Source organism: Sceloporus occidentalis, unplaced genomic scaffold (assembly GCF_023333645.1).
Source record: "Sceloporus occidentalis isolate IW3139 unplaced genomic scaffold, rSceOcc1.0.p SCAF_8, whole genome shotgun sequence".
Taxonomy (NCBI): Eukaryota; Metazoa; Chordata; class Lepidosauria; order Squamata; family Phrynosomatidae; genus Sceloporus; species Sceloporus occidentalis.
In genome coordinates this window covers 15,638,586-15,663,934 of record NW_028316988.1, presented here as the reverse complement: position 1 = coordinate 15,663,934, position 25,349 = coordinate 15,638,586, and the positions used below count along the sequence as shown (strand labels likewise).

At 45.3% G+C, this 25,349-nt stretch overlaps 1 protein-coding gene across 8 annotated transcripts in view; it reads left to right on the top strand.

Annotated features, from left to right (window-relative positions):
* LOC149308021 (voltage-dependent N-type calcium channel subunit alpha-1B-like) overlaps nucleotides 1-6,936 on the top strand; it is a 170,986-nt gene extending 164,050 nt beyond the window's left edge. For 7 of the 8 annotated variants that reach the window (XM_089534922.1, XM_089534921.1, XM_089534919.1 and 4 more), the window contains one exon: nucleotides 565-6,936. In XM_089534922.1, coding sequence (XP_089391048.1) covers nucleotides 565-1,104 — 540 coding nt within the window. In that variant the 3' untranslated portion in view covers nucleotides 1,105-6,936. The remainder of the gene's footprint in view (nucleotides 1-564) is intronic. The other variant, XM_089534923.1, reaches the window with a different exon arrangement.
* The last annotated feature ends 18,413 nt before the right edge of the window (nucleotides 6,937-25,349 follow it).

Below are 25,349 nucleotides of genomic sequence, written 5' to 3'. Positions count from 1 at the left end.
GGTGGCTGGTGACTGCCATGTCATGTCAGTGGGACGCTGAATCCAGTCCAGGTTTTAATACAAGTTTTCAAAGAGTTATCCACATGATTGCACCCTATACCCAAAATAAGATCAGAACCTTGGATGGCTCCTTGAAGGCTGATCCCCGGAGTGGATTCACCACTCTGCTGACATGGAAGTCACCAACCATCATAGCTTCCAATTCACAACATTGGGCCAAGTTGGCCAATTCTACTTCCTTTGTCCCTATGCTTCTATGTTCCTAATTCCTTGTTTTCCAAGTCTTTGGTTTCTTGGGTCCAGATTCTTCCCTAACCACCCCCTCCTCTCATTCCCTGACTGTGCCTGTCTAAACTCTCTCCTTTCCTTTTTCTTTCATCTTCCAACATGTCCTTTCCATCTATGTCACTTGTTCTTCTGTTGTTTGGTTGCCCCCTACCCACCCAACTCACTCTACCATGTGCCCCCGTGTTCGTCTGGTATTTTTTTTTTCTCTTCTCCCTCCTGGTTGTTATTTTTTTCTGTTCTTTTTTGTTCATTTGCTTTGTTCCAATTTTCATGTAGGGCAGTGGTTCAGTTAACGGGAGCCCCTTGCTGTCGACCTCTGGTGCTAGCACCCCATGCCGCGGCCGGAGGCAGCTGCCGCAGACGCCGCTGACGCCGCGTCCCAGCATCACGTACAAGACCGCCAACTCTTCGCCGGTGCACTTCTCGGGTTTCCAGACTGGCCTGATGACCTTCTCCCCGGGACGCCTGAGCCGGGGTCTTTCTGAGCACAATGCTTTGCTGCATGGCGACTCCCAGGGCCCCTCGCAGACCCTGGTGGCACGGATCGGTTCAGACCCTTACCTGGGCCACCGGGAGGACAGTGACAGTCCGTACCATGTTGTGCCTGAGGACACGCTCACGTTTGAGGAGGCCCTTGCTACGAATTCAGGAAGGTCATCCAGGACATCTTATGTCTCCTCGCTGACGTCCCAATCCCATCAAATCCGTAGGGTCCCCAATGGATACCACTATACCTTGGGCCTCAGTGGTGGCCCTGGGACAAGCACCAGAGCCCGTAGCTATTACCACGAGCGAGACGAAGATGATTGGTGCTAGCAGGAAAAAACCAGGTCCACGCACACTGGGAATTGATGAGTTTTATCATCCAGGAAGCTCCGTGTTTGTGCTCGCGCGCATGTTCGGCCCCGTGGCATCTGGGCTGGAGGGGAAAAGAAGCGGTGAGGAGTATCTCCTTGTGGAACATCCACACGCACCGAGACGACTGCCCCACGTTCATCTACAAAACCATGGGAGATGACACCTGCCTCTCTGGTTGTGTCTCATTGCTTCTCTTGCACTAGAGAGCTCTTGATCAAATTTGATGAGGAAAGTCCATTCTTTGGAAGGCCAGGGGTGGGAGAAGCTGGCTTCCACTTCGCTCCTTATTGCCTCATTGAGGTTAAACATCCATCTCCTGCCTAACCCACCCAGGTGACAATACTGTCCTGTAAGCAAAGAGGCAAGAGGAAGGAAGCCCAAACTTGGTTCTGTTGATCTTTCTAGGACTGGAACATCTGCACAGTCGGGGGCGGTCAGGTGGGAAGGAAAAGACCCTTGTATACAAACTCCAGAAGATGGTTTCTCTTATCCACTTTTTTTAAAGCAGGGAATTTGCCCAGCTGGACACTTGGGCTTCTTCTTTGTTCACCACCGTCCTTTCCAACAGAGCCAGTAACACAACCTTCCAGCCAACAAAAAAGCACCAAGTTGCCATCCGTGATCCATTGGATTCATCTGTTTTGTTCTCATGTTTAGCTGCTCTTTGACGTCAACATTTTGGGAAGACCCCAAAGGAGAGCAGTTTGGGGGGGGGGGGGGCAAGGACAGCTTCCGAACTGCGGCTCCCGTTGCTAACTGAGTTGTCTCTGTATGGACGCAAGATGACACTTTGACCATTTCATCTTGTTTACAAATCCGCATTTGTGCAAGGATGAGAGGGGGAGAAAAACATGAGTGGGGAAACAGGGGAGGGGCAGGCGAAGGAAAATGTACCTTTGGTTTTTCTATTGAGCTGTTAGATAAACTTTGACTTTTCATGGTGTGCATTCTTTTTGGTAAACTGTACAGTAAAAGAACAAAATTACAAAGAGTCCTCCACTGTAGAGAGCTAGTCCAATGGTCATTCCAGCCCCACCATTCTTTTTTCTTACCGAAGGCGCCAGTTCTTCACTTCTTAAGTGCCTAACCTTGGGAATCTCTCACAAGTGACGATGCAATCTCATGTTTGGGGCGCATCAGGAGGGCATGAGAGTGTGGGGCAGGGAAGATTGCCCTTCACATCGTGGGGCAGAGAAGGTGTTTGGAAGGGCTCTGAGCTCGCTTTTTGAGCTGAGTGGATCTTTCTGCCTTGCCAGGTTGGAGAGCTATCAGCAGGAAAAGCCAAAGGGCTGAAATATGGGAATAATTACAAAGGTTCAGGTCAAACAGCTGGCTGTAGGGCTCACGCTTTTGCAAGAAAATGGGATCTTTTTGCTCTGTGTAAATCTTAGCTTTAATACAGGTGCGCCAAACACCTGTCTCGGCATGCTGTTTACGTCAAGAGCGACCGGAGGTACTCTTGCAACTCTTTGGAAGAGGCAAGGTAGAAAAAGAAGGGAAACCTAATTCCGATTCTCAGGGATGAGATTTCTATTTTGGTTCTGTTTCTCTTTTTTTCTTTTGTCTCTGTGCGTGTGCGTGTGCGTGTGTGTGCATGCATGTTTCTGCCATGTGCGTTGGCTGTTTTCTTTTGTGTATGTGTGTATTTATGTATGTGCACATGTTCGTGACAAGCCTGGGGAAAATATTAGTAGTGAACAAAGATGTCCAGAGGCCTCTCCCACCAGGATGGGTACAGCTGCAACTGGAAAGGGCTGGTAGAATGATGTTTGGAGACTGGATGGAGGAGACAGTAGTGACCAAATGAACATGGAGGGAAGGGAAGTAGTGAGGAGATGTGACTACTTGTAAGATGACAGTGGGCCCTCCACATTTGTTGGAGAACATCTCTCTAGGTCCTGAAGTTGACCATAGAATCATTCTGGAGGACCTACAGATGCCTAGAGAGGTGTTCTCTCTAGGAATCTCTAGATGCTCCAGGGCAACTCTGTGATCAACGTCCACCAGAGATTGACCATAGAATTGCACTGGAGGACCGACAGACACCTAGAGAAGTGTTCTCTCTAGGAATCTCTAGATCTTCCAGCACAATTCTGTGGTCATCCTCTGCCAGAAGTTGACTGCAGAGTCATGCTGGAAGACCTAGGGATTCCTGGAGAGAACATATCAATCATATCCATCAATAAGCAAAGCTGCAAAAGTCAATGTTGCAAATGTGGAGGGATGACTGTTGTTTCATTTTGCAGGGGTGAGGGGCAGGATGTAATAAAAAGCAAGTCTTTGCTAATATATGGATCCCACCATATACAGTCAGGGAGCTGAGACTCAGGATGATGGGAGTTGATGGCATAAGGTCTGGAATGCCTGTAGGAGAAGGAAGAAACAGAAAGGAAGAATAGTCTTAGAATCAGCCATGATTTTGGAGACCCTCTTTAGTTTAATATGCAAGGAGATCAAAGATTAAGGGTACCTAATTCTCCAAAGTGTGGTCATTCTACTTGGGCCGGAAAGGTTTCCCCTCCCTGTCAGAGCAAGCAAATGCCAACTGGGATGTATTGCAAGAGAGATTCCCTCCACTTTTTAGCTAGGAGTTAATGCTTTGGATGGTCACTAGGTGTTGCTACAGTGCTTTTTAGCAGCGCAGAAAGCAATTCAGCCACAGAGGAACCGCACCAAGCATTGGTAGAAATAGGAGGAAAGCATCTAATGGTGCTTGGGCTATGCAAGTGTATTAGCCTGGCCCCTCTTGGGACTGGGATGTATTTGTAGGGCAGATAGCGTAACCCACTGGGACTGCAGACTTCCATCCACAACAAGGGAGAAACCGAGGCAGAGCAAAGCAACCAAGGGCCACCCTCCCAATGCCATTTCAAATTTGGTGTTTTAGTTTTTCTGTTCTCCAGTTGATCTCATCCCTGAACTTTGCTTTGAATGCCATCTCCCCAACTCCCACATTCCCTTTCTTTTTCTAGCGCTTGCAAATCCGCATTTCAGCGCAGAAATTGGGGGTTCCTACTGTAGAAGGATAGGTTGTCTTTTTGAAGCTGTCCTCTGTTTGAGAGATTGTTCTGGTCCCAGACAGGGTTGAAAATAAAGAATCTTTTAAATGGGGGAAAGGCCTGGATTTCTTGGAGTTGCCCATCTATCAGTTAGCTGAGTGACAGACTGAGTGGGCAAGTGCAAAGGCCATTCGGCCCCACATTGTGGTATAAGTCCTATCATATTTCTATTGAAATCAGGGATGGACAATTAAATGCATGGGGTTTGGGGGCCAATTTATGCTCCCTCCATGGTCCCCTTGCAGAGCGCACCCCCAACATTGTTCCCAAATGCTTCCATCTTGTTGAAGCCCTACCCAAAATGGCACTGGGAGCCATTCTGAGGAGGATTCCAAAAATTGGAGTGATTGGGAACTTTCTGCATAGGGTTGATAATGTTTCAGGCCCATTCTAGGGGCTCTTTGGATGATTTTTGGGCAACCCCCCCAAAGTTGTGCCGAAAAAATGAAACGTTTTGTGGAGGAATGCTTCAGAGAAGAGATTGCTTGACCTACTTGAAATGATAGTCCTTATTTCTAAGTTTGCATCCAGACATATTAAAAAGCATATGTCAATGTTGATGCAAATCTGTGTCCTCTTTGAGGGAGTAGGGCTGACGCCGGGCAAGTTTGTTAAGCGAGAAAGACCTGTTATTTATGGATTGTGGATGTGATTTTTTTTATATCAATAAAATTACAACAGCAATGCTGTAGGGCTATGCAACAAGACGAAACTTTTCACAAAGCGGAAAGGAATCCAAACTGGGTGGGAGGGAAAAGAGAGGCGAAGGAGCCCAAAGACTTGTCATCTGTTCCGGAGCTTTACCTGCTGAGTTTTCCCTCCTCCTGTTTCGGGCGACAGCATGACCGTGACCAAATGTTTTCTACGTTTTACTTGGACAAAAATAAAGGCACAATCCTTTTCTTGGGAATTTTTTATTTTAAAGAGAAGGAAACATTTTTTAAAAGAATACTGTTGGACTCCAAGAGACAGAGGAGTGGAAGCTCCCCTTAAGATAGTGCATGCAACCATTAAGAGCTAAAGGGAAATGGCTTTTATGGTCTTGAATTATTCTGATATTGTTCCACTCTGCCCCATATTCTCCTTTGTTTCAATGGAACATGACAAAGACCCTCAGAAATAAAACCGGGGAGTTTTCACAACCACAACTTAGAGCGGGATTTGTGAGGGCCTTTCTGTCCTTCCATTTGGACGCGTCGGTTGGAGACGTCCCAATGCTGGTCTCACTGATGGGACTGCAACTCCCATCAGTGAGACCAGCTCCCCAAAGTGGTAGAATCCATGTTAATCTGTAGAATCAGTATGTAGAGAGATGTTGTAGCAACTTTGAGACTAACTGAAAGGAAGAAGTTGGCATCATAATACTTCCAAAGTCTACTTTGGAAGTAGATGTATCGGGAAGTAGACCTAAGTCTATGAAAGTTCATGCTGCCAACTTCTTTCTTCTGGTTAGTCACAAAGTTGCTACAAGATCTCTTTACACCTCTCCAAAGGTGAGGGATGCTGGGAGCTGCAGCCCAGCATCAACCGGAAGGAAGGTCCCCACCATTGCCAATAATAGAGAAGAACCAGGTCAATGCAGTCCTCAGATGGTGAGGGAGATGAATGCAGATGTTGGCAAGGAACTGGGTGGACCTTTGGGCAGCACTTGTTACCGCTGTAACCTCGAGCCACTGGGGTTGTTGTAACCAGCCTTCCATCTGTAAACAGCCTTAACGTTGTCTTTCTCTTTCAATGCACACCCGGGCTCTGATGCAGTTAAAATCCGTCGACGGCTATGCCCCATCTAAAGCACAGTGGCACCTTTGGGGCACTTTTTTGGGCCACCTTGTATTTCTTTAAAAACAAAATCAGCACATGTTGAACCCAAAAATTCAGTTCTAAAGAACAACCCACTTCCCCAGGAAAAGACAAACATGGAGTCTAGAGTTCAAAGTGACTACATGTCTCCATTATGCCGCCATTTCCAAACGTTGGTCCTCTGATGTTTTGGACTTCAACTCCCAGCATTCCTGGGTGGGGCTTCTGGGAGTTGAAGTCCAAAACACCTATAGGACCAAAGTCTGGGAATCACTGCGATGGAACCAAAGTCATCCATGCGTTTGTCATTGCGACTCCCCCAGGATCCAATGGGACATAGCCAGTCCTCATTTTAACTCCGTCAAAGGCCCCAATTTCTCCCCGAATTCTTTTAAGTGACTTGCCAAAACTTGAAATTTTCTGCATCCCAAATCAAAACTAGTGGTGGCTGTATTTTGAATACGTAATGTTTGCATGTAAAGATAATATATACATACGATATAAATATATACATACTATATATATATATATAAAGTATATATATATGTATAAATATGAAATGATGTGCATGGGGGAAATGTTTATCTTCGTACTTTTTGATACAATGTATTCATCCGTTGTTGATTTTTAATTATATTTGATATCAATTTGGGGTTTGTTGCAAAACTTTATATTTAAAACAAAGAAAACAGTGTTATAAAAAAAAAAATAAAAGGAGAGAGATTGAGAGAGACAAAGAGAGAAACGCTCGGAAAAGTTCCAAACATGCAACACAACTGGAACTTACGGGGGAATGCGTTCGGAGACTGAGTACCTGAGTAATACTTTACCTGCTGCCTGAGTAATATTTATCAGCCAAACTTTGAATTCTGCTGTTGTTTCTACAATGACATTTTGTATGAAGCAAAGTTCCTTGAATTAAAATAAAACCTTAGGGGGTTAAAAAAAAAAAGAATAACCCATTGAATGTGATGTGTGCCAAATGCTGAAAAGATCATGCAATGTTCCAGATAGATAGATAGATAGATAGATAGATAATCTTCATGGGAATTCAGCAATCAGAAATACAACATAACATTGATAAACATATGGATGATTATCCATTGGATGTAATATATGCCAAATGCTGAAGGGATCACACAATGTTCCAGATATCTGGATGGATAGATAGATGATAGTCTTCATGGGGATTCAGCAATTGGGAATGCAACATAACATTGATAAAAGTGTGGATGGTTATCCATTGAATGTGATATGTGCCAAATGCTGAAGGGATCATATAACGCTTCAGATATTAGATAGATAGATAGATAGATAGATAGATAGATAGATAGATAGATAGATAGTCTTCAAGCAATGAGGAATGCAGTATAATATTGATAAAAGCATGGATGATTATCCCTTGAATGCAATGTGTGCCAAATGCTGAAGGGATCATACAATGCTCCAGATATTAGATAGATAGATAGATAGATAGATAGATAGATAGTCATCAAGCAATGAGGAATGCAGCATAACATTGATAAAAGTGTGGATGATCATCCATTGAATGTGACATGTGCCAAATGTCAAAGGGACCATACAATGCTCCAGATACTTAGGTAGATAGATAGTTTTCACAGGAATTCCTACATTTCTCTTATGTCTCACGATGGTGGTATTCAGTACAAGGATTGCACACTGCAGGCATAGCTTGGTGGATCTATGGGTCTACTCAGGTTGGTTTCAGGGCATAATGCAACACACATACACAGAGGTGTGTGGCAAACACCACTCCATACACACACCCCAAACACAGACCCACACAGCTGTGTGCGGCTCCAAAACCCCTGGCTCCACAGGTGTCTCCCTTTCAAAAGAGCTGTATGCACACCTGTCTAGCTGCAAAAACTGGGCTTCAGGTTAGGACTGCCACAAGGAACCATGTGCCTCTCCTTTTTTTTAAGGGGGCAGAGAAGGAGAGACTTCAGCAGAGCTGGAAGAGACCTTTAATGGCAATGTGGTCCAATGCCATCCTGCCAGGTAGGAAGACACAATCCATGCCACCCCCAAGAGATGGCCATCTAGTCTCTTGTTTCCAAACCTCTAGAAGAGGACTGTTCCTAAATCTGCACACCTGTGAAAGGGACAGAGCCCTGGGGCTGCTTCTTTGCAGGCATGTGGCAATGCCATGTCAAAAAGTGATGCCCAAAGGCAATGCCAAACATCTACCTGGGTGCCCAGACACAAACTTGCAAAAAATACATAAAATAAATGTATGCATATTTTTTGAGCAAAAAAACAAACAAAACATGCATACATTTTATTTTGGGGGAGCAAAAAAAAAAAATGCCTGCATCTTTTTGATTTGGAGCAAAACCAAAAGAGGGATGGCATCTCTTCCTTGCACTCTTTCTCTCTTCTGTGCATTAACCCCTGTTGTGCTCCGCCCCGGGAGTGAGGCAAGGTTTGCCTTTCTTTAACTCTTTCCAAGCCTGGGCTGCGCTTGATCCAAACGGAAAGCTGCCCTTGGCTTTGCAAAAGAGATCCCCTCTTTTTGCTGGGGATGGGATCCCCTCCTGCTGCCCCCTTTGTCTGGGGGAAGACACTGAAGGCGATGCTCCCTTTGCTGCTCTTTCTCCTCTGGTCCCAAACCTTGGAAACTTTGGAAAGGCAGCGCAGGAGACAGGATCTGGAGGCAAGGAGCTGGGAAGGAGGCTCGGGGGCTCCAGATGCAGGTGAGTGGCTTTGGATCGGGGCAGGAGGGAGGAAGAAATGCCTGGAGTTTGGGGGGAAGGTTGGCTGGACCCTCCTTTAGTCGCCTTTACTCGCGAGTAAGCCGCATGGCTGTTGATCCTATGCAGCATCTTTTTTTGCGCAGCGCAAGGTCCAAGCGCTCTTTTACGCACAAGTTGATCTCCATTGAGTTCAGTGGAATTCAGTGCTGGGTGTTGCAGCCCTGTTGATGGAGGGAGGCTGGGTCTACTCACGAGTCAGTCCCTTTTTGCTCCTGGGGAGTTGTTCCCAAGCCCCTTGCAGAGCCACCAGCTTCACAAAATCTTTCCCAAGTCAAATATCCCCCCAAAATTCAAAGATATAGCCATAATAGTCTGTAGAAGCAATCTGTAGAGAGATCCTGTAGCATCTCTGAGACTCACTGAGAGAAACAGTATGTAGAGAGATCATATGCATACATATATATATGTATGTATATGTGTACCAACAGTACATATGTATGCATGTATAGGCATATAGAGAGATCATATAATATGTAGAGAGTATGTAGAGTCAGTATGTAGAGAGATATGTATACATACATATATGTGTTTGTGTGTGTGTGTACATATGTATGTATATATATATGTAGAGAGATCCTGCAGCACATTTGAGACTCAGTGAAAGGAAGAATCAGTATGCAGTGTGACTCAGTATGTACAGAGATCATATGTGTGTGTGTATGTATATATGTATGTATATGTAGGTAGAGAGTTCATATGTATATATACAAATGTATGTGTATACCTATGTATGTATGTATATGCATGTAGAGAGATCAGTATGTAGCGAAATCATATAGTATGTAGAGAGATCCTGCAGCACCTTTGAGTATCACTGAAAGAAAGAATCAGTATGTAGACAGATCACATGTGTGTATATGTGTGTGTGTGTACATATGTATGTATGTAGAGAGATTATATAGTATGTAAAGAGACTCAGTATGTAGAGAAATCCTGTAGCACCTTTGAGACTCACTGAAGAAAAGAATCGATAAGTAGATACCAGTAGATCTTGTAGCATCTTTGAGACTCACTGAAAGAATCAGTATGTAGAGAGCTCTTGTAGCACCCTTGAGGCTCACCAAAGAGAAAGAATCCGTATCTCGAGAGCTCTTGAGCTCTCTGAGAAGGCTTGACATCTCATCAAACTTGGCCAACGGTTAGGAATTCTGGGATTCGAAGTCCCAAACATCTGGAGGACCAAAGTTTGGGCACCACTGCCTAGCCCATGTTTGCTAGACAATGTCTTTGGCTGGGCAAGGCTGCTCCGAATTAATCCTGGGCTGGGTGTCTGATGTGTGTAATTCTGCAAATTTGGAGGTGTTTGCAGACGGGGAAAGGGGCACGCCTCCTTTTTAAACTTTTGTTTCCTGCAATTTGGGAAAGGGCTGTGATGTTATGTGAAAATGCCAGACCCTCGAGGGATTCCTCCCAGTGACATCATGTTCTCCAGGAAAGGAGAGAGTTGGGAACTAGAGAAGTTTTAATGAAATCCCATTGTGGGAGAAAGGCGGGCTATAAATCCTTGGAATAGATATCAATAAATGGGGTTGTGCTGATGTTGTCTGCTTTTATGGGGTCTGTGTGCCTCCGCTGCTTTGTGCTCCAGAAACATTTCAGGGAGAGGGTTGTGATGACATCCTCTGAGGCTGGACTGCGGAGATATAGGCTGTGTCCACGCTGCAGAAATAACCCAGTTTGGCACCACTTTAAATTGCCATGGCTCCAGGGTATGGGATTCTGGGGATTCTGCAAGTCATAGATGCATCTACATTGGGCACCTCAAATATAGACAAACTGTGGTCACCAAATCTTGAGAGAACCTGGAAAGTAGGTCCACCATTCCTTGTCCATGAGTTGCCTGTTGACCTGTGCAAACCTTGGTGGGTTTGTTCTTAAGAACCCATGATGGGGAAAGGCTAGATTATCCATAGTGAGGAACCAACACCTGGCTTGGATAGGACCTAAGATGAGACCAAATGTAGACCCCTGAGTTTGGGTGAACTGTCTGGGAGATGTGCCAGGCTATGGTGGGTGGCACTGCCTACTTCTCCCTTGTGCCCAGAGCTAGGGATCATTTGACAGGGGTGGACTTTGGATATTCACCACAGCTGTCCAAGTGACGCAATGTTATTCCATGCTTCACCAAGGCATTGGTTTCTATTTGTAGGTGTGCCTTCTCTGCTTAAAGCCATCCCCTTAAAACCATTCAAGAGAAGTCATCTCTTGAACCCAAGCCCTTAAGACTGAGGTCATTCCCTAGCATCCTTTATGCCTGAGAGATGCTGAGATCAGTTCCCTGGGAATGAAACATGGAGACTTGCAGTGACTGATGCCACCTTCCAGTTTTTGCAACTCCTGAGGAACAGAGGCCTCTTGGAAATGGTTCTTTTGTTGACCTACGGCTCCCAGCCTACCTTCCAGCCAACATGGCCATTGGGCATGCCATCTGGAGAATTCTGGGAGCTGTAGTACCCCAAGATAGCAGTCCCAAGCTCTGGTTCCCTGACACTGAGACTGTTGCCACACTGCAGAATTATTGTAGTTTGACACTGCTTCAACCATCATTTGGGACTTCAACATTTGGAGCAATCTAAAAGGTTCTGGCCTTTATTGAATTCAGAGTTCTTGAATGTTGGTTTAGCTCTCTCGTGGGACAAATCCAAGGCAATCTGTTCTGAAGCCAGAATAGCCTCCAGATGTCTATCTGCCCCGCTTTCTTTTTATTTGCTGGAAAAGCCCAACATGTGTTGGCCAACTGATAGTCTTATAGCCTTCTTCAAAAGCAATATATTCATTATACCTACCAAGATCTTTTGAAAAACTCATTTGCCAGAGATCTGAGTACCTTTGGAGGCCTGTATCCAGAGGCAACAGTTTATAATGCAAAAATGATGGTTCCTTAAAGCGAAATGAACATAACAACAGAATAAGTGCTTAATACACCTAATTCATATCTCTCACTCTCTCTTCTCACACTCAACTTCTAGCTAGTTCAGACCCTGAATCTATCTCTCCTCACCATTCAACCCTTAAACTGACTCAAACCCTTAATCTAGACTCCATTCTTTCCTCCTTTCCTCCTGTCCTACCCCAACTTTTCCAAAAGCCCCCCAGACTTTCCACCGACCACTGCATCCCAACAGTTCCTTACTTCACAACACCTAATACATAGAAACTACACAACCATATTACCTTCGCTTCTAATAAATGAAAGAGAGCCTGCATGGCATAGTTGTCTGAGTCGGACTGCAACTCTGGAGATCGGGGTTTGATTCATTTTTCTGCCATGAAACCCACTGGGCAACCTTGGGTAAGTCACACTCTCTCAGCCTCAGAGGATGACAATGGCAAACGCATCTCTGAACAAACCTTGCCAAGAAAGTCCCATGGTCGGTTCACTTTAGGGTCGCCGTAAGTCGGAAGTGACTTGAAAGGCACACAACAACAATAACTACTCCTACTAATAAAAAATGGAACCATGTTCCCCCCCAGAATAGTCCAGAATATCACAGACAATAGCTCCCATCATCCCTGACTGGGTCTGAGGATTGCTGAGAGGAGAAACATCTGAGGGCATGAGGTGTGGTGTTGGAAAGCTCTCTGTCGTGGGGAGTGGCGCTATGTTCATTTCTGTGATGGCAAGATTTATCTCCCCTTTCCAAACGCTCCCTCTCCCCCCATTGCATGCCATGAGGTCTATGGGGTGGGTCAGAACGCCTCTGGCAAATTCTCTGTTTCCATTACCCTTGGCTGAGGTCAGCCCTGAGATCTGGGCTTTTATGTCAGCTTTGGCGTGATGAATTGCAGGGTCAGGTTGCAAAAGAAGGGGGACTACTGTTGCCGCTGTAGATTTATTGCTGCTAGATGATTCCTGCACTTAGGGAATAGGGTGGGACCCATGTTGAAAAGGGGATATAAATTAATTTGGAGTAAATTTTGCAAGCTATCCAACCTAGCCTATCCCTATGGACCAGGGGCATGATGGGAGCTGTCCGTTCCCCATGATCGATGGATCAGTCTCCCTTCTTTTCTCTCTTCAGCACTACGCTTCCTCAAAAACCTGAGAAACCTGCACTGTTTCCTTACAGGGAATTGAAACGTACATCTTTGCTTATATTGTCCAAGCATGCAAGGAGAAATCTGTTCAGTACTTCCATTCTTCTTGGCTATGCTGAGACTGGGTCTAAAACTGATCTTTGGAACAGCGTTGAAGTTTGCCAATCGGGGCCCAAACATGCATGAAAATATTTGAGATATCAACCTAAGTCTTGATATCACTTGGTCAAAATAGTCCACAAATGGTTATTTTTGGAGCAAATGATGCTGAAACCTGACTTAGAAGGAGGCCATAGCAAACTCCTCCTGAACAAATCTTGCCAAGGAAAGCCTAAGATAGTGTCACCTTGGGGTCTCCATAAGTTGGAGATGGCTTGAACCCACACAACAACTGCTTTTGGAAAATGCCCTTGCCTTTCTCTGACTCTCCTCTAAACAACTCTAACTGACCCTGTCTAAATCTATTCAATGGTGGAAGATGCTGCCTTGGAGAGTAGTGGAGTCTCCTTCTTTGAAGGTTTTTAAACAGAAGCTGGGTGGTCATCTGTTGGGAGTGCTTTGGTTGTGCATTCCTGCATGGCGAGGGGTTAGACTAGATGGCCCTTGGGGTCTCTTTCAACTCTATTATGTGTACCAAAAAACAGAATTTCACTGCTTCTGGTCTCTATCCTCTGACACCTGAAGCAGTTGCCTCACTCTGGGTCATGTGGTAGAGCCAGCCTTGGCCGCAGTGTCAAGACTCGCTGTGTCTCCTGGACTCACAATAAAGATGCTGAGTAGTCTTAGTTAGCTGCTGCGGTGAACTTTGGCTGGTGCTTGTAATGCCTGCCGCAGGCTGACAGCCTGAAAAGCGAGAGGTCACTTAGGCCAAAAGTGGAGGTCAAGGGTTCCATATCCCTCAGGGGATATGTTTAGAACAGGAGGGAATAAGTGAGTGGATAGAAAATCAGATTTGCAGCAGAGTAAAGAAGCTGGCAAAAAATATCTCTGCTTTCCCTCTTTGCAGCTGCTGGTTTGTTTTGTCATTTTGGTCTTTGCTGCAGTGCCTTAGCTCACAAAATTCACAAATAAAGATACAAATGTCCTCCCCATGATTTGTTTTCCTACCCAAAATTGCCTTGTGGCCCTTACTCTCTCCACTGTTTACACACAGCTTTGCGACATCCCTTTGTTTTGTATTACAACATCCTTTGACACCAGGATTTGTCATTTGGTGAGTCTCTAGCACTTTTCTGTCAGAGAATTTGGCATGGCAGTTAAAATGGAATCATAGTGCTATAAATGCATAGGGTAAAAGGACTCTTCTCTGATTCCCAAACTCTGGGTGTTTTGGGCTTCAACTCCCAGAATCCCAGATCATTGGTCAAGATGGTTGAGGCTCCTGGGAGCTGAGGTCCAAAACATCTGGAGGACCAGAGTTTGGGAATCACTGGAAGATGGAATTTTCCCAAGTCCCTCTTCCCAGACTCTAACCACTGTACCACACTGCCTCTCCAATGGATGATCTCTTTGCCTGGGTCTCTTGGAGATGCTTGTATGGGAGAATGAATTGCTGAAGGGAGGAAAATCCTTGAGCGACCCAGTGCCACTCCATGATTATTTAGAAAAATGTCAAACGATTTGTAAGAGGGAGTTTTGCAAAGCCCTGGCTGGAGTCGGCTGGAGCTTTAAAGGCAAGAGACGCTTGGCTGACCTCCAGCGTGTGACAAATCGGCTTTGAGTGTGAAAGTCACAACAAGAGGACCCTGATGGGCTCTCTGTGTGTGTGCATGTGTGTGAGTGTGAGTAGGCTGGAATTGAAACCCAGAATCTATTGTGTTGGTTTAGAAACTCGCTGGTGTGCTTGACAGTATTTCCATCATTGCTATAGCCATCGTTTTGGGGTGCAGCCTTCTCTGAATTTTAGAAAGTCACTTTCCCCCCAAAATAAATAAATATCAATATGTTTGATATTCGAGAAAAGTAATGTTTGCTCATTGCCTTTTGTTGTTGCTGCTGTGTGCCTTCAAGTCATTTCCGATTTATGGTGACCCTAAAGCGAACCTATCCTGGGGTTTTCTTGGCCAGAATTGTTCAGAGGAGGTTTGCCATGGCCTTCCCCTGAGGCTGAGAGAGTGTGACTTGCCCAAGGCCACCCAGTGGGTTTACATGGCTGAGTCTAAAGTGATTCCTTGGCAAGGAGCCTTGCGACACCTTTGGGTCAACCTAAATTATGATAAGATGATCCAAGGAAAGCTGATCTGTGGATCTGGCAGGCTCCGTCAAATCTGATAGAGCTTCAGGCTTAAGAAATGGGAATGGCTGCCAATAAGATAATGGCAGAGAGCCGGACCTCCCAGAAGTTTGTAGAAGCCGAAACTTTACCGGAGGCCTCTCTGATCCAGACCTGAATAGACATGAAGACACCTCATATTCTTTTGTTTGGTCACCAGACATTATTTTTCATAGGTACACAACCGTGAGTATATTCTTACATGTTGACTTCCATATCTCCAGGCTAGCCCCGAGACTCCATTTTAACTTCTCTGGGATGGAAATACTGGAGCAAGCAGGTGGGGAAACTACTTAGATTCCTACAAATTGCACCAAAGCATCCAGCCTCCCTTTGCTTGGACCGGATTATATGAAAGAAACGTAGATAGAGAGGGAAAAGGAAAATATTTGGGAATATTAACACTGTCACAACCCTCCTCAGCTCTGCTTTCATCCCCCGGCTGAAATGTGGAGCGAGTCTACACATTGTGTATTACGCGCATTGCTGCGGGTTTTTGCACATTTGCATTGATGTTTAATTGTCTTCATTTTCCAGCACAAATTGTCATCTGTTCTCTTTCCCTCTGCCAAAAGCCATCCAGATCCATGCAAAGCAGATGGATAGCCACATGTTCGATGATGCAGTAATGCGTATCCTTGCAGATATTCTGGTATAAATGGGGAATCCTTTTTCTGCAGATTTGGTGGAGTTTTTCGTCCCTCCTGCCTGTAAAGAAGTCATACCAATTTGCAAAAGTTCTCCAAATCACATTCTATTTGGATAGAATGAAGAGTATTTTTATTGTCTCAACAAACCTGTGATCATTCTTGATCATACCTTACCTTTCCTTTGCACAGCTGCCAGTGCTTTGGATACGTGCTCATATGCCTCTGTGCAATCTAATTGCGCCATACTGTCTACTTTTGGAAGCTAGGTAGGGCAAGGTGGGATTAATACTTTGACAGGAGACTGGATTTTGTCAAGGGGAGGACTAGGTATCTCCAACTAGGGCTAGGAAAGAATCCCAGCTGGTACCTTGAAGAACTTCCGCCAGTCAGAGTTGGAAATATGGGGCTAGCTGAACCAATGGTTTGACTCAGTGTAAGATACCTTGAAGAGCGTCTACCAGTCAGCGTTGGCAATATGGGGGTGGATCAACCAATGGTTTGATTCAGTGAAGGTCAGCCTGATATCTTGGAAGAGCTGCTGCTGGTCAGAGTTGGCAATATGGGGCGAGATGCATCAATGGTTTGATTCATTGCCAGACAGCTTGAAACCCTGAAGAGATACTGCCATCAGAATAGACAGTATGGACTAAGAAGAATCAGTAGTTTTACTCGGTGTACGGCGGCCCAATACCTTGACAAGCTGCTGCCAGTTAGAGCTGGCAATATGGGGCTAGATATATCAATGGTTTGATGGGGTCAGGCAGCCTCAAAGAGTTTCTCCCAGTCAAAGTTGACAGTATGGGTCTAGATGGGTCAATGCTTTGACCCAGTACAAGGCAACTTTCTGCGTTGCTTCCCATTTAACTTTCTTTTTCGGCTCCTTTTGAAAAAGTGGGCATGTGTCTGAGTTTGTTTTTCAAGCCGATGCCTTTCAACAACGCCTCCTTCCATTTCCTCGACCGCTTCCCTGCCACCCCATGGATCGAATGTTGTGTTTCCTCATGCTTTTTGTCTTTCATAAAAGAGTAGATTAAAGAGCTTTTGTTTTTCTTTTCCCAATCCTGGCTGTCTATTTGATGTACAGAAATGAAAACCTTTATTTTTGCAGCTGTTGCCCATTGAATGCTTTTTCTCAAATCCTTACCCAGGATAATGTGCAGCGGTTTTGTTTCGCCTCTGGATATGGGAGCCCCCCCTTTTTCAATTTCTGCCAAAAGCAAGATGCTTTCGCAGAGGATCATGTTCTGGGAGTTGATAGGAACGGACACTGAATCCAGAGCTTGGAAATAACTAGTTACAGATACCTAGTTACTTGACATTAATCTCTTTCCCCCTTATTACCATTGCATTACAAGCTACTGCCACACTGCAGAAATAAAGAATTTGGACACTGCTTTAACTTCCAAGGCTCCATCCTATGGAGTCCTGGGATTTGTAGTTTGCTGTGGCATTAGGTTCCATAGGGAAGACTAAATATAAAACTTTAAATTCTGAAATCCCATAGCATTGTGCCATGGCAGTTAAAGCAGTCTCAGACGGCTTCGTTTCTGTAGTGTAGATGCAGCCGCAGTTGCATCTCAACAAGGGTAACTTCACTTCTCTTGCAGGGTTGCTGTAACTTTTAGTTACTATGATAGTTATGGGATATGGCCTCACAAGGTGGAGGAGGAAAGAAGGCTTGTGTTGCAGTAATCTCTGGTTCGCTCATGGATGCTGTGGCAGGAATAAGGCAGATTGGAGGAAAATCTGTTTTGCATGATGAAGATGCCACTCCAACTTTGAAAGCTTGCATGATGCATTTTGTGCATTTTGGTTGGCCAACAAAAGGCATCCCTCTTTTGTGGCATTCTGTTGTATTTTGCTATATGGCCAACATAGCTATCCCTGAATGTGTTTAAAGCCTGAGGAACTATGTGGACCAAAGAAGATAAATGAATCCACCGAGGGTTTGACATTTGGTGTTCGCTGCAGAAAAGTGCCCCAGGAGAATTCCCTTTAGTACGTCAGGTATCTTACTTTTCTGCTCTCATCAATTACCCCAAAACTGACCTGTGAAGAGGCAGCTGGTGACCTGAAACTTTGAGTAACTTTTGCTTCGTTCTCCCATCCCCAGCTCTGCACCTTTGTCTTTGGCAGGGATGCATTAGTTGTTGTTGTGTGCGTTCAAAATGTTCCTGACTTATGGTGAACCTAAGGGTTTTCTTGGCGTGGGTTGTTCAGAGGAGGTGTGCCATTGCCTTCTCCTGAGGCTGAGAGAGTGTGACTTGTCCAAGGGCACCCCATGGGTTTCATGGCTGAGATAAACACATCCAAATGAAGTAACTCATAGATAGGTAGTACGCTTTTCCCTGTGAGTTTACTAACTAGATTTATATCCGTTTTTTTTGGGTGGTGTAGTAGTTTGAGCATTGGACTGTGGCCCTAAAGACCAGGGTTCAAACCCTCACTTGAATTTAAAAATTCACTGGGTGGCCTTGGCCAAGTCACACTCTCTCAGCCTCTGAGGATGGCAACAGCAAACCCCCCTCTGAAGAAACCTGCCAAGAAAACCCTATCATAGGTTTGCCTTAGGGTCAACATAAGTCAAAAATGACATGGAGGCACATAAAAACAACTGTCAGGATCTAAGGCACTGTACAACATTTGTAAAGCACAAAACCTTCTTTAAAAAAGCTGTGAATGCAAAAGTTAAAACACGATTGAACTAAGTTTCTCAAATGAGTTGGTTCTCTTCCAATCCGCTTTCATAGCAATACATAGACATGAGAAACACGGTGGCGTGAACAATCCTGAGTTTGTTATCTGATTATCTATATTGTTGGATCTGGGGGAGATGGCTGGACCCTGCCACGGCTGTGTCCTTATCCTTGGATTGATCTGGAGTGAAAGTTATCCTGCACCGATTAGCCGGATTTGTCAAAACAAGAGGCCCCTGCAGATTTTCTAATGTTTCTCCCCATTTGCAGGCTAAGCTTTTAAGCTTCTCAAGTCACTCCCAACAGCCATCTTTGGTGGGTCTTATGCTCCATAAGCTGGTCACAGGCCCACCCTTGTCGGGATCCCCTGTACAACCTTGTTAGCTTGCCTAATATTTTGCTGGCGTTTAATTTTGCAAATGAGCAGACAGCCTGGACAGTCAGTCGCATGATGCCCGGTCTCTACCCGGTCTGGAGTTTCATCCCACCACTTTGGCCAATGGTTACTAAACTGGCTTTCCTTGGCATCGTTCATGTGAAATCATTATGCCTGAGTTTGTAAAATGTTAACAATCTCTCACACAAGTGGAGGACTGTGAAGGTATCTCCTAAGTGTGTGGGTCATTTATGTATTATGTCGTATTGTCGTATTTTGCAATATATTCTCTTTCCACGCCGCCGCCACATGCACGAGCCCCATTACTTTCAATGGGGCTTGAGTATACACATTTTTTTACGTGGGGGTGTGTGTCCGGAACGGATCCCCCATGTAAAAAAAGGGCGCACTGTACATGGCAGATGCTATTTCTTGCTTCAAAAGTAACTACAGAGAACTGAGTTCTTACATGAAGGTTCCAGCACTAAGGTTGCCATGACTGGGCTACAGCTGGTCCTGAGATTTCAGAGCCAGAACCTGAGATCTCGAGATGGCCCCTTGTGATATCACAGGGGTCAGTCCCTGGTGGTGGCCCAAAACTGATGTCAGAAGGGGCCACCCCACGTGATGCCATGAAGCGTGACATATCAACCACATATGCATGGATGTACTGTTCAATAAAGAACACCAAGTCTAACCAATAAGGACAATACAGTGCCACACACTTTTCAAGACAGTGTTCTCACCCTGAGATTTGTCTCCCCCACTTTGAGGACTGGAGAAGAGGATCCAGACCTTGAGATCTGGAAACCCCTGTTCAGTACTTTGGATAGCTTCTCTTAAAGTCTGGAATCAAACTCGGAATGGATTTGCTGCACCCCCCAAACATGGGTGTCCCTATGCATGAGTGAACGACGCTGGAACATGTCATGCACAATGTTTCCTCCGGTTGCAGGATTCATGTTTAGCAGTTCTCTTACTGACATAGGGACTCAGGAGCAAGAGATCCCAGAAGAGTGGTTAAGAAATGCAACCCAGGACCAGAATCGGTATGCTCTTCTTCCCACCAAATGCGGTCACTGGGGGTTGGTGGCCTCATCCAGAGAGCACTAATTGTCCTTTCCAGAAGAACAATGGGTCCAATTGGACATGTTCCAAATGTTTGATTTTTCTGTGGATTGCCCCTCCCTCCTTCCACGGCATACCGCCCCAAAACCATAAAGCGTGCCGTGGGCCCCTTTCATAAAAACCTGATCTCTCTGTAGCGCTTCCATCCTGCGGTCACTGACCAGCTCCAGATGCTTTGGAAATTAAGTGCGTGAAGCTGTGAAAAAAATAGAAGAAAGCAGGGAACTCTAGCAACCAGGCTGCCAGCTCCCCCTTCCTTCTTTCCCTCTGCCTTTCCTTCCGTCTCATGTAAGACCAGATGCCTCGTATTGGCTTTCATATGGCAGGGAATGATTTCTGTCTGGCCATAAGGATGGCGCTCTCCCTCCCAGCCTGCCACACTGCTCTGAACATGCAAACAGTTGAGCTTACAACTGAATGTGACGCTTATGCGCTACAGATTTTCCTGCGGGCTTTGGTGCATTAGGTGCTATAAAATGTTTTATTTGCTGGGACCCCGTTGCTCATGGGAAACTGGGTTTAACGAGGATCAGCTATTTGCCCATGCTTCTTTCTTAGCTGACATTTCTTTCTTAGTTGCAGTATATCCTTCCTTTCATCCAATGAACTCAAGCATGTCTGTGTGCGTGTTTCCTTTCCAATCTTGCTTTAACCCAGAGGTGGACATACTGTGGCCAGTGGGCCTTGTTTGGCCCCGGGAGCAGAATTATGTGCCCCCTAGAAGATCTCCAAAGCTACACCCTCAATTTTTAAAAGAATGATTAATGCAGGTTTGGGGGCATTTTATTTGCCTCCAAACCATGCAGAAAGCTGTCCACATGCCCCAAAACATGCAAAAGGTCTTCCCCCAAAGCATCCCCAAGCCACCCTTTGGCAGAGAATGCTAAATATCTTAGAATCATTGAGTTTGAAGAGACCCCCAAGGGCCATCCAGTCTTTCTGCCATGCAGGGATAAACAATTGGACAACACATGATTCACATCACTATAGTATAGATGCAAGATTAGAAACAATTTTGTAATGGGTCCTGTTTGTATATAACATAGAGAATAATATGTTATTATTGTCGCTCCTTGTCATTCGCCACCTAAGTAGAGTTCCTCACTTTGCTGGAACGGCGGGATGGCCCTGTATAGAATATAAATTGAAGGAGAACACTGCATGGCTTGTTCTAAGCTTGAAAGGCTCCTCCAGGCTTGCGTTGATGTCTTTCATATCCTTCTTTGAGATTCGTAACTGAGGTAGCATTCAGGCTGAATATAATCACGATCTTTCCCAGAGGTTTAACACTAGAACTTGCCAAGGAGCACAGAGGGGGGAACAAACTCTTTTCCGTCACTTGCTCACCTGGCTATAACTGTTTTTAATAACTTCCCTTTTCCTTCTCTCCAGAGAATACTAAACAGAGTATGAGCAATTTGGATTTGTTACATGGCCAGCAACGACACATATGGCCAAGCAATGTCAGAGCATGATCGCAATGGCCAAAATTAGGAAGGAAGGAATCTAGAGGGTTTTATCACTTTGGTTGCACCTGCATGGCAGAAATAATCCAGTTTGACACCAATGATGTGGCACCATACTATGACATTTGGGGTATTGAGGTTTACTGAGACATTGAGCCTTCTCTGTCACAGAGCTCTGGTGCCACAACAACCTACACTTCCCATGGCAACCAAAGGGGTGTCAAACTGGATTATTGCTGCTAAACTGATGCAGCCTCAGTCTTCTGATTTCTTGACTACAGTCTCCATTTTGGCCGATGTCTGAGCCAAAATATAAACATAATGGGCTGAATGCTGGATTAGGTCTTTGGGAGATCTAATGGGGGTAACCATGGATAAATCACACTCTCTCAGCCTTAGAGGACGGCAAGGGCAACCTCTTGCTGATCAAATCTTGCCAATGAAGATCTCATGATGAAGTTGACTAGAAGGCACATAACATCAATAAACATTTTACTTTAAGCTTAAACTGTAATACATTGGGATGATCACTGGAATCACAAAATAACCAACAACAGTGTTCGAGTGGGTGTTGGGTTTTGCTTTTGCCCTTGTTGTTTCTGTTTTACTCTCTCTATTGGTCTGTTTGGATTGGATGGCCGTGGTGGCTGCTATTTTTTTCACACGGCATGTTCCAATTTTGCAATTTCACACCGTATTTTCCAAGGTGGTGCCTTCACTTCCTGCAAGGGTGGCGGAGGGGTGTCAGTTCCATAGGCGCTGGTGAAATCATTCCCGTCTCCTCTTGCCAAGGGTATTCCACATGTTTAATCAGCTGCAGGCCTCTCCTTGCAGACCCAGATGCTAAAACGCTTGTCTATGAGTCCTGGTATGACTGGAATAGGAGGGTGGATGGAAGGGAGAATTATACCAAAGGGCATTGTCAAAACCCAGCATATGTTTCTGCTCCATTCGTGATCCTTCTGGAGTCCCCCCGCCCTTCTTCATTCATGTCTGTTGGCCTTCTGTGCTTCTTATATATTGCCCAGTGCAAGATGGAAAGCTCTGTATGTTAAACACAAACACATGAATGATAAAATATCACTGTCTTATCAGATCTTATCAATGATCTGTCTCAGGTGTGACGTTGTCTTTTCCAGCTGTGCTTAACTGAGATGATGTTCTCTGTGCTTTACTCCCTGATGTAGTGATTGATAACTAACTAACTAAGTGCCCAACTCCTGTGGCAGCCATATTGGGAATACCAGGCGATGATGTTCAATTGTTCTTATAGTTTATTGAATCACCTCTCTGCAGTCGACTTTGCTTTTGCATTGTAATTTGCACTTTGTGTGAGCAAAGACAGCGTGCAGATAGTTTGTTCAAACCATCTTTGCTGCATGTCTATTCTTGACGTCATCTCTCTGGGAATGCTCACGTCTGCTGCCATCAGAGCCAAAAATATTGCTGTATATAGCTTATTTGTAGGGCTTGGCCGACCTCTTTACGTTGGTGGTGGAGTCGGTTTGAACTTGGTGTGAGAAAGCCACAGCGCGATGCACAAGTGTTTCTCATTTACATTTGGTACACTACTGAGTGTTGCATTCACAGTTCTATGTAGACTGCTGGACCAATCCATAGTAATCCATAGGGATACCAGATGGAAAGAGCCCATTAAATCACAAACACACCCTTGTTATCTTGCCAGACCAAGAATGGATGCCTTCTTTCATCAGGATTTCTGGGGAGCAGTTCAAACTTTGAAGCCTCAAACTGTCTGTATGGGAGAATGCTGTTTTGTTGTTGTTGTAGTGTGCCTTCAAGTCGTTTCTGATTTGTGGCGACCTTAAGACAAACCTATCATGGGGTTTGCTTTGCAAGATTATTCCAAGGGGGAGACTACTCTATTGCTTTGCCTTTTACTTTTAGAGATTCTCCTCCCTTCTGGCCTCACACGGTGCTTTAAATTTTGTTAATCTTCTCCATTATTATCCAGAACATTTCCCCTTGGAGATTGCATAAATCAGTCTAAACTGATAGTGCCGGCATTCCCCCCCCCCCCCCCTTCTTCTTTGTAAATAGAACCATTTTGGTGTAGTGGTTTGAGCACTGGATTAAGACTATGGAGACCAGGTGTGAAATCCTTGCTTTGCCACTGAAACCCACTTGGTGATCTTGGGCAAGTCACACTCTCTCAGCTTCAGAGGAAGGCAAAGGCAACTTTCCTTGAACAAATCTTGCCAAGAAAGCCCCATGATAAGTTCACCTTTCTCTTCCTTCTTTGTCCTCAGCTGATTTCAGTTCATAAAAACTGAGTTCAAAATGCAAAAGTAGTTTGCACTAAATTAAGTCAGCACAGAGTGAGGAGGGGAAGGGTGGGATCTTGCCCTTCCCAGTAGGATCAGGCAAAAGCAAACTGCTGCAATGTCTCCAGTCTTGCATGTCCTTCCTCACTGATCACCTCTGCAATCTTGACCAGACTCTGCTCGAAGGTATGCACCAGTCTCAAATAGCAGCTTGACTTAGTAGTCCTGTGACATCCAGAGAGGGATAAGTTCCATGCGCTTGCTCCAGAACTTATTTCCTGCAGAACTTTAACCTTTTTGTCTAGGCCAAACAGCCCAACTTTCCCAGGAGGCCAAAGGCAGGACTCTTACTCTGCTACATACTGCACTGACTAGCTGAAAGCAGCTTTATGCTCAATTTACTTCTTATCCAGCGGAGCGGCAAAGCCATGCCTAGTATGCGCCGATGCATACTAACAGCTCATGATGCGCTGGCTGGGAGGGAGGATGTGTGTTCATCAGCCCTGAAATGAATCTCCTGCCTTGTCTTGGGTGAGAGTTTAGAGGCAGAGGTGTGAGATCTGAGTGCCTCCCAGAGGACAGCAAAGAGGAGGTTTTGGCAGACGTCACCATGCTTGGCAAGCCAAGAGGTTAGATTGTGGCTGCCCTGACTGTACAATCTGGCACCTTCCAGTGAACTTTAGCATGGCAAGGGTGGCATAGCTGGCACTCATCCTTGCACCTCTGCCCATAGTAGTGGGTTACTTTTGATTTTGATCTTGAGGAAAGCAAGCAAAGACAGAGGGAGTGAGGCTAGATAAAGCAGAAAATATGAAGCCACTCTGTACTATGCAATGGGCACATATGGCCCTCTGATAGTGGCCTTGAGCATCTCTTCAACCCCCCTACAGACATCCTCCCCACTAAAGATGTACCTCCCCATAATTCATCTATACTAGTCCGATTCAATAGGCACTGTTATTCCCATCATGGACATGGCAATTTCAGATTTGCTCATCTGTGTATTCATTGCTGCAAGACAAGTGGTTACTTATGAGTGTAAATTTTCTCTCCCCCCCCCCCCTTTCCTTCCTTCCCTCTCTCTTCCAATACAGTCGAAGTGAATCTGTTGGAGAAGCTGGCCTCCTGCAGCCAGGGCTGGGGCAATGTTTCACTCAGCTATGACAAAGCCAACTGCAGCATCTTGGAGATTGGCCAGTATGCAACTCTTAGCATCCCTTCGGCGGAAGCCTTTGGGGAGAAGTGAGTGTCATGTCTAGGTTGTTGTTCCAACAATGGTCATGGCAATGGCAACAGAGTAGACAAAGTCTGCCATGTCAACAGCAGCTGCTGGGGGACAGTGGTGGTAGACCCTGTCAGATGTTCCTCCTGGGACCCGGATTGTTCCTCTCTTATGAAGGACAATGCTAAACTAACCTGCTGCCCTCATGTTGTAGAGGAGGACCTTCTTCCATCACCAGATGTACATGGAACAGAGGGCAGGATGTGACATCCCTGTCCTTTCCCACTGTATATCTGAACTTGGAGGAGAATGCATGGCTATGGGTCATCCCACTTTATCTTCCCAAATAGGATCCCCAACTCTCAAGGTCTGGCTCTTCTTCTCTCGGTCTCAGTCCCTTCCTTCCTCTGTCTCATTTGTTAGAATTGCGTTTT